General features: G+C 40.1%; 1 protein-coding gene across 6 annotated transcripts in view; it reads right to left on the bottom strand.

Annotated features, from left to right (window-relative positions):
• FRMPD4 (FERM and PDZ domain containing 4) overlaps positions 1-13,972 on the bottom strand; it is a 292,904-nt gene that overhangs the window by 100,398 nt on the left and 178,534 nt on the right. For 5 of the 6 annotated variants that reach the window (XM_077781595.1, XM_077781599.1, XM_077781600.1 and 2 more), the window contains exon 2: positions 9,879-9,995. In XM_077781595.1, the coding sequence (XP_077637721.1) occupies positions 9,879-9,995 (117 nt within the window). Of the gene's footprint in view, positions 1-987; positions 1,310-9,878; positions 9,996-13,972 lie in introns of those variants that run through there. The other variant, XM_077781601.1, reaches the window with a different exon arrangement.

Below are 13,972 nucleotides of genomic sequence, written 5' to 3'. Positions count from 1 at the left end.
GCAATTCTCTGATTTTCATGGTGTCCCCATCCAGTCTGTGTTTGGAGAAAACACAGAGGACTAGCTCAGAAACATTAAATTTGCTGTAGCAGTGGCCCACAGTATGATTCCCTGTACTCCCTTAGGTATAATTACATCCAGGCAACTCAAGGCAAATGACTGAGCAAAAGCTTCTTTTATTCTGAGGAGTCTCACCCACATTCACACCTTCTTGTATAACCCCCCTCACCTTTCCAGTGTGGGAAATACTCTTGGTTCAGTCAGTGAGGGTTCTATGTGTGTGCAGAGGGGACTCAAAAACTGCAAGCCAGTAGAGAGGGAGGAAGCCACATTGCTGTGATGAGCTCCTGAGTTACAGCACACTAACCAGGTTATGTACAGCTGCCTTACAATGTAATGAACTCTCAATTTTTCTATGCTCTAGTTAAAATAAAACAACCCCACAAACTGTCATCTCCTTGCTATCATACCTTCCATTATTACAACGATTTATCCCAGCCAGTATTAACATCACTTTGTCTGTCATATTTATGACTGCTGTATTTCTAGGTAGAGCAACATCTCTTTGTGAAGGAAGGGCACTTGTTAAATCATGCTCTCTTTTCAGGAGGTTAAGCTGTTTTAAAAATACTTTCTTTTTCACCATACCTGAGTAGTCTCTAGGCAAACCACTGACATAAACATGTTGCTTTACAATTTTCCTTCTGCTTTCTAATTATTCAGGTTTGTTTTAAAAAGTCCCTTCCATTTGTGTATCCCTGCTGCTGCTCATCTCTTCTAGACCCACTCCCCCTTCCACCATATGATTCTGTCCTTGAGTAGGTCAAATCCTTAGCAACAGAAAGCAAATTTGTATTCAGTCTGGAAGAAGCAAAGTAGCACTCCTTCTCTAATAGCACACTGTTCATATCAACCATCCGTATTAGTGACAAGGGAATTAAAAAAAAAATAAATAAAAGAGATAGAAAAAACCAAGAATCATCATACCGATCAGACCTGTTGTCCGCCTGGTCCAGTATTCTTTCTCTGACAGCACTCAGTACCCGCTTCAGAGGAAGGTGCAAGAAACCTTGTAATTATAGAATAACCTGATTAATACAGGAAGTTTCGTCCTAGCCCTAGGCAGTCAGCAGCTGACTCACCCACTTGTCTGAAACATAAGATTTTATATCTGCTCTAATTTTTTTAATCCTATGTAATTTAATAGTGAAAGTCTTATTACAAATGTACTTTGCAAATGTACATTTCAATCCTATGAAGCATTTTAGCCTTTACTGTAACCTGTAGCTGAAAGTTCTATTTGCTAATTATGTAGGTTGTACTATTTTTATCACTATTAAACTGCCTGCCATTCAATCTCATTGGATGTCCCTTTTAGGGACTCGGGAATAAGTGGGCCAGAGCATGATTCCACTGCCTTTTTTCCCCTTGGCATCTCACCTGGGAGTCGAGGTGCCCGAAGAGGTGCACGGCAGTCAGCCTTTGGCTGGAGGCACTGAACCAGCACACGGGCTGCCTCTGCTCACAGCCCTCGCCCGGAGGAAAGGTGCCCTGCACAAGGGATGAGTGCCCTCATGAACGAAGCAGCAGCAGCTGTGCTGCTCATATTTTTGTGAATATCACATAAATCCCCTGTGAATCCAGTCAACATTGTTTCTGTACTTAGAGATGAAAGAATGCAATGTGCTCAATAAAGTGCTATGTAATATCATACCTACAGGGCAGAAGGTGGCTCCTGTGACTTCAAACTTTCATTATGGCCTTATGTACTGTGGTAGTTTTAAAGTAAAGCAACAACAGCCTTTTGAAAACCCAGGAAGATGAACAACACAGTAACAACAATCAAGGCTTTCACTATATTTTACTTATATCCATTGATGGTTTTCAGAACCTTCCAACAATGCAAACACCTACAGAACACATGTTGGGGTAGGCTAGAAAAAACAAAAGAAAATAATAATTTTTTAAAATTGCTGAATGGTCTGTGTTGCAAATGATAGAGAGATATAATTGTTACCTTAGCTAGCCGGATGTCACTTATGCCCTTGGATGAGTCCTGGAGTGAAATGGACTGTTCCATCCCACCCCCCAAAAGATTGTGGCTTATCCCGCACCCCTGTACCTGCCCCTGAAGCATCAGAGTCTGTAACCCCATTGGCCCATGCCTTGTCCCGGCCCACCTAGAAGCCCTTGATAAGGGGGCTCCGAGGGGCCATGCAGTCTCTTGGACTTCCTCCCTCTCTTGGACTTCCTCCCCTCTCCCATCCTGGGGCTTCCCCACTCCTAAACCCTCCTTTTATCTCTCCCCTCCCCCGTCCTCCTAAGCCCGGCCACGTGCTACGCCTGAGAGCACGAGGCTTGGGCATTCCTGGATCTCCAATAAACCTCTCTCCCCAAGAGCAAGCTTCAGATCTCTGCCTCCCTACACCCCCACCATGCAGGAGCATAATCTTCTCACAGGTCTGATCATCTTCTGTGCTTATTTATTTTAAAGTAAACTGATTTGCAGACTGTGATCCTCAGTTTTGCATCTGGTATAAATTAGTGGTCCTTAATAAGCAGGATGCTTGATTGATAGGCCATTAATATCATCAGTGATTGTGTTGTGTCATTCCACGCTGCTGACCAGCTATGAGAACTGGATGTACAAGCAGGAGCACGCAGGTCAGACAAGATGCGTCAACAGTCACAGAGGTGAACTTTCAGAAAACACAACTGAGTTCCTCTTCTAAGCACAGGAGGCACTAAAGCAATAAGATGAAGACAACTAAAGAAAATTTAGGTAAGTATTTGAGTATAGAAGAATATAATAACATTATTTTTTTGTAAAGAAATATTGTACCATGTATGCTTTGAGAATTTAGGATGTTGTGAGCTACAATAGTTATCAAAGAACATGAACACATTACCTCTATTTTCTGTACAGGGCAAAAACTGACACTTGAGAATGTCATGTTTCAGGAATAGCACAGCTACTAAGCCAAACAAGGACAACCTAAATGTAACGATTTCACAAGCCAAAAATCACGGAGGTTATATATGCAGGATAACATACCTTAGAGAAAAGAATTAAGCTTGCCAGATACACCTGGAAGAAGTCTAGATTAATTTTTTGATATTAAATACAAAAGCACTAGTAAACAACAAAGTGCTCAGGATACCAAAATATGATGTGGCACAGAATCGTTTAGGTTGGAAAAGACTCCAAGTCTAACCTTTGACCAATTAACACCTTGTCAACTAGACCATAGCACTAAGTGCCACATAGAGTCATTTCTTGAACACCTCCAGGGATGATGACTCCACATGGGCAGTCTGTTCCAATGTTTAACAACCCTTTCCATGAATAAATTCTTCCTGATGTCCAAGCTGAACCTCCCCTATGGCAGCTTGAGGCTATGTCCTCTCATTCTGTCACTAGTTGCTTGGGAGAAGAGGCCAACCCTCATCTTGCTATAACTTTTTTTCAGGCAGCTGAGAAGAGCAGCAATGTCTCCCCACATCCTCCTTTTCTCCAGGCTAAACACCCCAGCTCCCTCAGCAGCTCCTCATACAATTCAGCTCTCTAGACCCTTCACCAGCTCTGTTGCCCTTCTCTGCACACACTCCAGCACCTCAATGTCTTTCTTGAAGAGCCCAGACCTGAACACAGAATTTGACGTATGACCTCACCAGTGGCTAGTGCAGGGGAACAATTACTTCCTCAATCCTGTTGGTCCCACTATTTTTGATGCAATCCAGGATGTTGTTGGCCATCTCAGCCATCTGAGTACACACCAGCTCATGTTCAGCCTGCTGTCAACCAACACCCTCAGGTCCTTTCCCACTGGCCTGCTTTCCAACCACTCTCCCTTAAGCCTGTAGTGCTGCGGGGAGTGTTGTGACTGAAGTGCAGGAGTGGGCAACTTGGACTTGTTCAACCTGTCTGACAATCCAGGAGTCACTGTCCATTTCACACCACCTAAGCCAGGACCAAGGCCCCTTCACAGCTACACACCCCACACTCATAGACCGGGTTTCCTTACAAGCTCGACCCCAAGTTTCCCATAGCAGAGTCTCACAGGCCTTGATGCTTAGAATAATTTAAACATGGTGCAATAACAAATTAACAGTTTGAGCTGGATGCCTCTGAGGTGAGACTCCAGAAAAAAAGGAAACCTGGGATTTTGTATCCTTGCAGTCTAAGCACAGGGAAGGCTGGGATGCTTGGCTCCTGCTGTGTCTCTGAGTGTCCAGTCTCCTGGCTGGGCCATAGGGCCCGTGCCCTTTGTTATGCAGGGTTGGCAGTTCACAGCCTGTAGAGCCAGCTCCCACCCCACAGAGCTGGACCTGCAGCTCACACTGCAGCTGCACACTGAGCTACCTGCACTGAGTGGATCACTCAACAGAACCTCACCCTACTGCCTCACCCCATTGATCCAGCCTATCCAGTTCCCTCTGCAGAGTCTTCCAACCTTCAAGCAGATCAGCACTCCCATCCCACTTAGTGTTTGATCCCCTCATCCTGATCTTCCATAAAGGTATTAAACCACACTAGTCCAGTCTGAGCTATGGTCCAGCACTGGTGCAGTACTGGTCTCCGACTGGATGTGACACCATTTGCTTGGACTGTTCTCTGGGCTCAGTCATACAGCCAGTTTCTAATCCAGTCAAGAGAGCACTTGTCCAGGATGTGGGCTGCCAGCTTCTCCATGAGAATGCCATGGGAGAAAATATCAAAGACTTTGCTGAATCCAAGTAGCCTACATCCTCACAATTTCTCTCATCTACTGGGTGGATCACTTAGTCATTTCAACTGTCCTAGCAACCATGTCATATTAACATAAATAAAATTTGGAAATACTTTTGACAGGTAGTACTCTCCCAGTTCTGCTGTGTACTCTGGAGATTGACCCGTGGGCTCAAGCCAAGCACTAATGATGCTGCAGGCTTTGATCTCTGGGTGTGCTTCTTTAATTTCTTGCCTAGGATCCCAACTGTTTGTTCAGTTTGTTCCAGACTGGAGCACAGAAGTAAGCTAATATGCACAAAGGACAGATGGTCAGGGTCCTTGGAGCCAAACAGGGAGCAAACCAAAGTGGAAACACAGACAGACCCCCTCATCCTCCCAGGCAAGAATAACTGAACACAATCAATAAAAATAACAAAGCAAAATAAACACAACCAATAGCACCTTTTGCAAACAAGAATATAGCAATAAACTTACCTAACAGACCCCTCTATCTTGAGAATCTAATAACTAACTACACATTAGTGGAACCAGTGTTATTTAAGTTCACTTAAGAAGGGCTACACTTCCTTTCAGCGAATTTTATTTCTCATTCCTTGGTCTTTATTTGAATGACAGAAACCAGATCCATGAAAATACCAAAGCATCCAATTCCTTAGGAATTAAACAGCAATAGGAATCAAAAAGGTATGACTTTTGAAGGCAGTGAATGTTGTTTCAACTTGCACATTAAAGTGCAGTTGTAGGGCAGTTTAAGACAATAAAACTCTGTTGCAACTCTATTCTCAAACCATTCAGATATTTCAGTGTTGCGGCAATGCTCATCACCTGGTAATGTCTATGGTCTGAGCAGAAGGCTGGAGAGGCTGACCTTCAGAGGATTCTTCCATGCTAAACCATTCTGCAACTTCATCTGACCATGGAAAGGACTGGCTTAGGGCAAAACCAACATAAAATTTATTGCTTTCTCCATAAGATTGACTTTTTATTAGCTTTTGTCTGTTTATTTCCATCTATCAACTTCCTCTAGATCTGACAAGCAGCAAAATTTCCACAAGGGAAAGGACAAAAATGTACAGGTCCAAAAATCAGTAAGATCTTAGCTGTGGCAAAAATAAGGACTTAAAATTGCCATGGGGCTAAACCTTTTGTATATGAGATCAGCCAAAACCTTCTGCTCCACATACTATCTCTCTGGAATACTATATTCACACAAAACAGTTTTTAATATGTGTCATGCTTTTATTTGAATTAACATTACAAAATTTCTCATAATCATATACTACACAGCATATATAATAAATGCAATTAAAACACTTAGGTCTTTGAAGTGGTTAAATATACTATATTCAAATTATTTCATATTAAAAGTCCAGTTAAATACAGCTTGTGGAATACAGAAACGTGCTGGGAGAATTCTAGATGATTGCCATCCTCCCATACTGAAATGTATTACTTATATCATAGTGCTATTTCAAGTAAAAGGGGCAAGTTAAAAGGGAATGGGTGAAGTTCTGAAACTTTTATGTACCATGGCCTAAACTTAAGAAAAAATATTTTAGAGGCTTGCAAAATGACCCTGGTTGTGCCATCTGTACAGAAGAGATAATGAATTGATGGCAACATCTGAAAACATTTTGATAAGAGATTCTTCTCACACTTTTACAAAAGTACTGCCTGGCGATGGAAGCTGCCCCTGATTAGCTCATGTCGTAAGGGCTTTCAGAGATCTGAAAGAAATCAAATTTGCTTCAGCAGAACGAATAAACATCTCTTCCCATTCATGCCTCAAAGCATTTGCACCAACACTATATAATTACATTTAATTTCACCATCAGATTCTCCTGGATTCTCTATTCCTCACACAATTTCAAAATTACAATATGTCTCCTTGCAGCTGAATGGATATGTACATATGGCAAAAAGTAAATTATTTCATTAAAAAGCAGTTAAAGTCGCTATGAATCATGTTAGTTCCTTGTACAGAACTCACACATACATTTCATTGTGATAATACCTGGTTATACAGCTTTAATCAAAACAAAGCAAAGTATTTGAATTGCTTTTTCTCCTTCAGTATGATGCAATTTGTTAATCTGCATGGCTATAAAAAGCTTTAGAGACAATAAAAATGCTATCTCACTGATCTCTCTCCTGTCTTTATTGGCATAACAGTCAATAATCATCTCACTATATCATTCCTAAAATCTAGGTGTGAAAATGAATGAAAGAAAAATGAATTCTGTTTTTATTTATATAGTCTCATGAAGTACTTGCAAATACAGTTGTTTTAAAAGCCAGAGAGAGCTTCTCTGCCAAATAACAGTCACTGTAAGAACAAATACTATGTACACCTCCACAGAGGAATCACTGGCAAGTCACTGGTTCTATTTAGTCTTTGGTCATTCTTCTAAAACCAAGATATATCTAATGGAACGATCCAGTCACATTGCAGCCCCACCTGGGCTGATGTTCCCTAGTAATGGTGGATGGCTGGAGCAGTACATGGTTCCAAAGGGTTTCCTGATTTCATTCTTTTCCAAAAGTACTGGCTTTTTCCAGAAGTACTGCATTCCTGGGGAGCATAATTTCATGTAAGATGCATTACTACTCTGGAAGCACATCTGTGCACATGCTACAGCCAGTGCTGTTGCTGTAAAACACTCAATACTGTATGAATATGATGTGTAGGAATATGTACTGTCAACCACACAATGTGTAGGTATGTAGCAGTGTTCAACTTGCACCTGAAACTGCTCAGAGATTCCAGTGGGTTGGAAAGTCTGGCACAAAACATCAAAGGCTTCTACAGAGGCCTCATGCCCTTTACCTCTCAGAGCAGACTATTTTTCTCCATGTACTCTGCTATCCACATGCAGAGAAAAATGGAAGAAAGACCAAAACCCAAAAGAGAATGAAAAACAAGCACCTTGTATGAGGATGAGGAAATAACCTAAAACAACTACCCCAACAACAAAACAACCACAGGCCTCTTATTACTTAAGGCATAATTTAGCACTCCCTGTTATAGATTTTTTTTTTCCTAGATGCAGTTTTCTCAATTTAAGAAAGGGATGTGGTACTTCAGAGTACTAAAAGCCATTCCAAAAAAAAAAAAAAAAATCATTAGCTACAGAGGATTAGTAAATATTCCCAAATTGTAAAATTAATGAGTACTAAGGCACTGATTTTTGTAAGCTAAAGCTGTTGACAGCAACACAACAAGTGCAGCATCCTGTTATGTGACCAGTGAGAAAAGAGGCGCAATCAAATGTAGCAACTCTCCTCATAATCAGGATATTAATCCTGCAAATGAATCTCATTCACACAGGCAAAAACATGCCAACAGTCTGTAGAAAATAGGAATGAGATGTGCAGGTATCTTCACAAACTTGAGTAAAAGAAATAACAGTCTCACATCTGCACAGTACTTTGGAGGCTCACCTATACTTCTTGACAAGCCTAATTAACTCAGGCAGAAAACCTATGCTAATACAGTTATATTGTGCCTGGCATTCAGCTTCACACTGCCCATCTTTCAGACATCCAAAGCATGATAAATACTTGTTGAAGCAAGAAAACAACATTTCAAAGTCAGCTTCTGAGCCCTCATTAACCCAGAAAATTTGTTCCAATTTGGACAGGTCTGAAATCGCTCTAAATCTTGGAAGCCTTCAGGTCACCAGGCTGCTACAATTCTTGCTTTGGCTCTGAAAGCAAATGCCTCCTAGGAAGTCAAGGCATACCCTGTGGTCAAAAAGGCTAGGGAAGCAAAGCACAGTTACAGGGATCATCAGCCTTATGCTTTACAGTTATTTTTTTGCAGTTGAAGGATCTTGAGAGAATTAATGACTTTTAACAGTCAATTAAAAATATGTTTTATCCTTCTAGTCTGTGTTAAAAGAATTCTAATTCTCATCCACAACTTTTTCAAGTACCTGCAAGTTTCTAAATAGGTTGATAAAGACAAAAAAATAAATAATAGTTTTAAAACCCAAAACTTCACAACAACAAAATGCTAACCTTAAAAATGAAATGAAAGCTAAAGAAAATAATGCCAAGCAGCCAATGGTTCTGCTAACCCACTACCATCACCCCTTCTTAGTGAAGAAGTTCGAAAGCCACCTAAGAGTACATTTGCTAGAACAGCAAAATGTGTTCTATCCAAGGCACCTCAGTGATTTAAAAAATAATTTTGCACAGTTTACAATGGGAAAAGAAAATCCAATTATACTTACAATTATATCATATATGTTTATATTTAATTTTTAAACCAGAGCTAAAAACTATGGGAAAACTAAGAATTAGTATATTTACTATACAGGATCCAAACATACACTTTCTGATTACCAGTATCATTAATATATTAGACAAACCAAAAGACTTCACATTGATGCCTTGGAGCAGCTACCTAAAATAGAGGTTAGACAAAATTAAGAGTATAATAGCAGGTCTTCATTAAAGGCCTTTAATAGGTACACCTTGGGCCAATAGGTACACCTAAAGCCTCCAATGGATGGGTAAATGGACAAAGGTCACAAGTTAAAAGTTTGATCTATTTCCATATCAGGGGTTAATCCTCCAATTACAGTTTCAGGTAATGAAGTAATTTACTCCAAGTTTGTCCCCCACCACCCCCTTCACTGTTGTTTATATCTCTCTAGGCCTGAGACAATAAGGTGTCCTTGAGTTTCAGGCCGAGAGAGGAATTGCTTTGTCTGAATAAACAGGAGAACAGTAGCTGACAGGCTGTGGAGTTTTAGACTTATACAATAAAGAGTACAGGATCTGAAAAATATAAAATAAAAGCTAAATCCTAAGGCATCAACATGGAGAAGAGTTGGAAGTCTCAGTCAGAACTGACCTTCTGCTTCGTTCTTTAAACATGGCATTTTTACTTTTTATTCATCTTTTGTTAATGACCTTTTAATTCTCAAAGAATTACAAGTCCTTATATTATGAACATTCTCTTGAGCAAATGAAGTAACCAAGTACCAAAGCAAAGAGCAGAAAGCACAGTCTGAGCTATCAAACCAGTGAACATAAACCATGTAGGGCTGAAGCAGGAATTAGGATTCCAAGGCGATACAGCTGAGAGCAGGGCTGCATTGCTGTGCCCCACGCTGCACAGCTCACACTGCCCACGTACCTGATGAAGTAATCTCTTCCATCTCTGTTTGCCGTCATCTCCCATCCATAAGGTGCTCCCTGGTTCAAGCTCCAGGTCCCTGAAGGGTGAGGCCAGCCTGAAGACTTATTCCTGTGGCTGCAATTGTGGAAAATGTGGAGGGGAAAAGAGAGAGAGAAAAAAAAAAAGTTATTTCTCCCTTGTACTTCATATTATTCACTTGACATCTGAATACTTTCATAGTTTTGAAATACAGAGTCAAAACCCAGGCAAGGGAACAGAGGTTAGCAGATGTATTTGCATTTATTCTTTCAGTCAATAGAAAGATATGCTGTCATTTCTAACAGTCTGAGTTCAAACCTTTGGTTGGTGAATTTGTCACTCTCCATCAGTCCCACATACACAGTGCTAATTTTGAGCCATTTTTAATAAAAGGAACGGGAAGCACTTTCATTCATCACCATTCCTTGTTCAAATGCCAGCTCTCAGCACAGTTTTAGGGAAAAAAGCCAAAATCAAACCAAACCACCCACTACATCACTGCAGATCACACTCACAGTGCAACACCTGGCACGAGAAGGAGCATCAACCTTCTCTCTGTTAGGAAACCATTTTTTTGCTTCTTGCACTGGAATGAAGAAAGGCCATGACACTGCTGCAGAGCATGCTAAATTTTCTAAATATGTAAATCTTGTTGCACTTGATCATTATCCATTAAGCTCTCCCACCAAATAACCTTTAAAAGGCTGCAGCATCTCCGAGCCCACACGCTGTCATATCCCACTGCTCCAGCACTCTCTGCTAGTATTCCCACTCCCAAAGTAGAACCCAGCAGGGCCAGCACTCCCAAGTGACAAGTGTTTCCCCACTAATCTGAAATATTTTGTGAGGTACTGACTCCATACAAAAAGAGATTCAGCTAGCAAGGATCCACCATAATTTCCCACAGGGATAGCCAAAGTTTGCACACATGCTTTTCCCCTCACTTGCAGGGATTAAGCTAGATATTACTGCACATTCCCACTTTCTCCTATGGGACTAAGGGGTTCAGAAGACAACAAACAAGTCTTTTAGCAAAATTAGTCAAGCCATTAATATCTATGTACAATCTGAAAAAGGGAAAGAGCAGGAAGAGACAGGGCAACCAAAAAAGCTAAAGGCCAGCAAAGGGCATGTGACAGGCAAATAGGAATGAGTACCAAACACTTACAATCTGAAATTTTGACATGAAAACCAAAAGCACACAAAATAAGAGCATGTTTTGAATTAGCTGTCTTCCCTGATTCTGTCTTTTTGCCACCCATCAAATATATTATAGCTTAGTTTTATGTGCTAGATTTATTTAAGTTCAAATCGTAGCAAGGAATTTACTACCTCTTTCACAGATAGAGACATAAGAACTCCTTTTCTTCAGAGAAACAGAGCACAGTGTAACCTGACAAACTCTCCTGAAGGAACAGAATTGGTCTCCATGGACAACTCAACAACTGATTGTAAATTGCTAAATTCAATATGCATAGTTGATCTTTCCCAAAGGAGGAATGTATCATTAAAAACAAACTAGCTGCTCAACCCTCCCCCTTCATTTCAAGGATTAATCACAATTGAGAAAAAATATGGTGTTTCAAAATACAATTTACATGTAAAGTAGAGCATTACAATGGAATGCTAGGTATCATGTAGTTTATCAATTGCATTAAGTACTCTGTCTTCAAGGAGTAGAAAAACATTTGTGTTATCATATTCACATACTGGTACTTGCCAGGAAGAGACAGGGCAACGCCATAAGGCATGGCTTAAATCTAATATTGAAAATGCTAGGACTCTTAAAAAAATTAGTTCTTCAAGGCTAATCAAACACAAATGTCAGATACACTACACTACCCCAGATAAATGCAACAAGTCTTTTTCTAATCCAAGTAATTTATTAGAAAACAGTCATACAAGGAAAAAATCCAAAATACTTTCAACATTCTCTTGTGCAGTTTCTTGTTAAGCTGAGCATAAACTTTCTTTTTTCTCCATATGCTTGAGAGACAAAGAAGGGGTCCCTTCTTTTAGATAGGAGCCATTCTCCAATGTGAGAATGTCAGCTTAACCACATCTACAGACTTCAAATAATACTTCAGAGTATCTGGAATCCTAGCCACTGCAGTTAACTAAATACACTAGAACGTAACCTTTTTTATCAATACTGTATAAATGGATACCCATCCATTTAACAGTTTTCATTTTAATTAGATGTGTTTCACAAACCCTGCGCTATAGTTTCGCCATCTGTTAAATGGATACAGTGACATTTAAATTCCCAAGTAAAGTACATCAAACTATCAGATAATTTGTAGAAGCATAGGACAGTGATGATGATCAGTATTGTAACTCTCTGCATTCAAATTAAGGACTCATCTTTGTATGGATTATAGCATTAGTGGATTTTAAGGTAAATCTAATTCCCTTGAAAGCATTCTTTGATCCCTTAAAACATTAATGGTGTCAGAACAATATCATATATGATGGGTAATAAGTGTCCTACTTAACTGTAAACATGTCTACATCTGATCTACTCCTCCAGACTTTCTTATAATCAGTAGGATACAAATTAGCACTTGAGACACTGTATGCACCTACATTAGATATGTGCAAATTAACAGTAGCTCCACAGGGAAAAAATACATCATTTTTCCTATAGCTATTGTGCAAGTCAATAATAAACACTCATGTCATAACAATAAAGCAATGTCTTTACTCTCAGAGGTGACTAGGCTTCCCAGCTGCCTGTACAGTCCGGAAAAAGAAGCAAGTGAACTAAAATTTTTCTACACCTCCCTTCACTTATTCAGTGTAATTCTGCTTGTCTGCAAGAATTCTCGTCAGTGGCCACTATGAGGGGCAAAAGATAGCAAAGAGGGGATAAATGCCAGAAATTATAAGCGAGTTGGGCATTTCACTTCGGGGAAGAACAAATATTTATTATGGGGCTTCACATTATAGTCTTGTATTTCCCATTTGGATATTCAGTGTCCTGGAATCATCTTGTTCAACATCTTGATGTTTCTCATAATACTTTCTCATATACAGGAACTATTTTTTCCTCAAAGCACTGTCTGTAGGGGCATCAGTGACTCACACAAGGCTGACCACATAACACAAGAGACTCAGCACTGAGAATGGAGTAACAGTGTCAATATGCTGGCTTCCTTTACATATATATGAAGAAAAAACTTCCAAATTTTGAGTCTTGCCATGTAGCCTGGCTTAATTTCAACTCTCCAGTGGTACAAAAGCCAGTTCTCCTCTTCCCACATGCCAATACATAGGTCAGTCCCGCTCCCACCCATCATAAAAGACATCCTGAACAAAAGCCACACGGCACACCCAGAGTTGCTTATGAAGGACACACAGCTCCACAGCCCAGAGACAATTCTAGCCACAACAAACCCAAGGAGGTACCGAGAGGAGCACCAGAGATAAAACATTTTGTATTATTCATTTTTAAAAGTAAGAACACCACACCTGAAGTATCTGCAGACCATGTCTATCTGCAAATAGGAAAGACTACTGTGACACGAGTTCAGTAACCATCTTTCTATGATATTTAATCTTCCACTGCCTCAGGAATGAAACCCTTTTTTCTCAACCCAGTTCTCACCCTCTCCTGTCCCAGAAGGCTACTGCAATACTTTTACCTCCATCCTACAACTTTAACTTGAAAAAATGAGAAATTAAAGTTTTAAAGAATCTGTAGAGATACTATCAAAAACAATCATCATACCCTGCTACTGAAAATCCCCTGAGGGGCACACAGACATGATGGACAATAGTTTCTGGATGCAAGATCAAGGACATTGAAAGACTTCTTGTCTTTGTGGAGATGAGTCCTATAAATCTCCAGAGAAGTTGTCCTACCAGAAACACTAAATAAGAAAATTAACTGCCCCAGACACCTACTGTAGTAAAAAGCTTAATTCATACTGAGTCTCTTATTACTAAATCATTTTAGTACAGAAGGGAACCCTAATGACTTCAGATATCCTTCATCTTCTACAACCCACATGCTTTCAAATCTTTTGATGGGTAAGAAAGCAGAAGGGTTTTAGTCCTCATCTAAATGTGTG

This window comes from Lonchura striata, chromosome 2 (genome assembly GCF_046129695.1).
Source record: "Lonchura striata isolate bLonStr1 chromosome 2, bLonStr1.mat, whole genome shotgun sequence".
NCBI lineage: Eukaryota > Metazoa > Chordata > Aves > Passeriformes > Estrildidae > Lonchura > Lonchura striata.
This window is presented reverse-complemented; position numbering and strand designations above follow the sequence as displayed.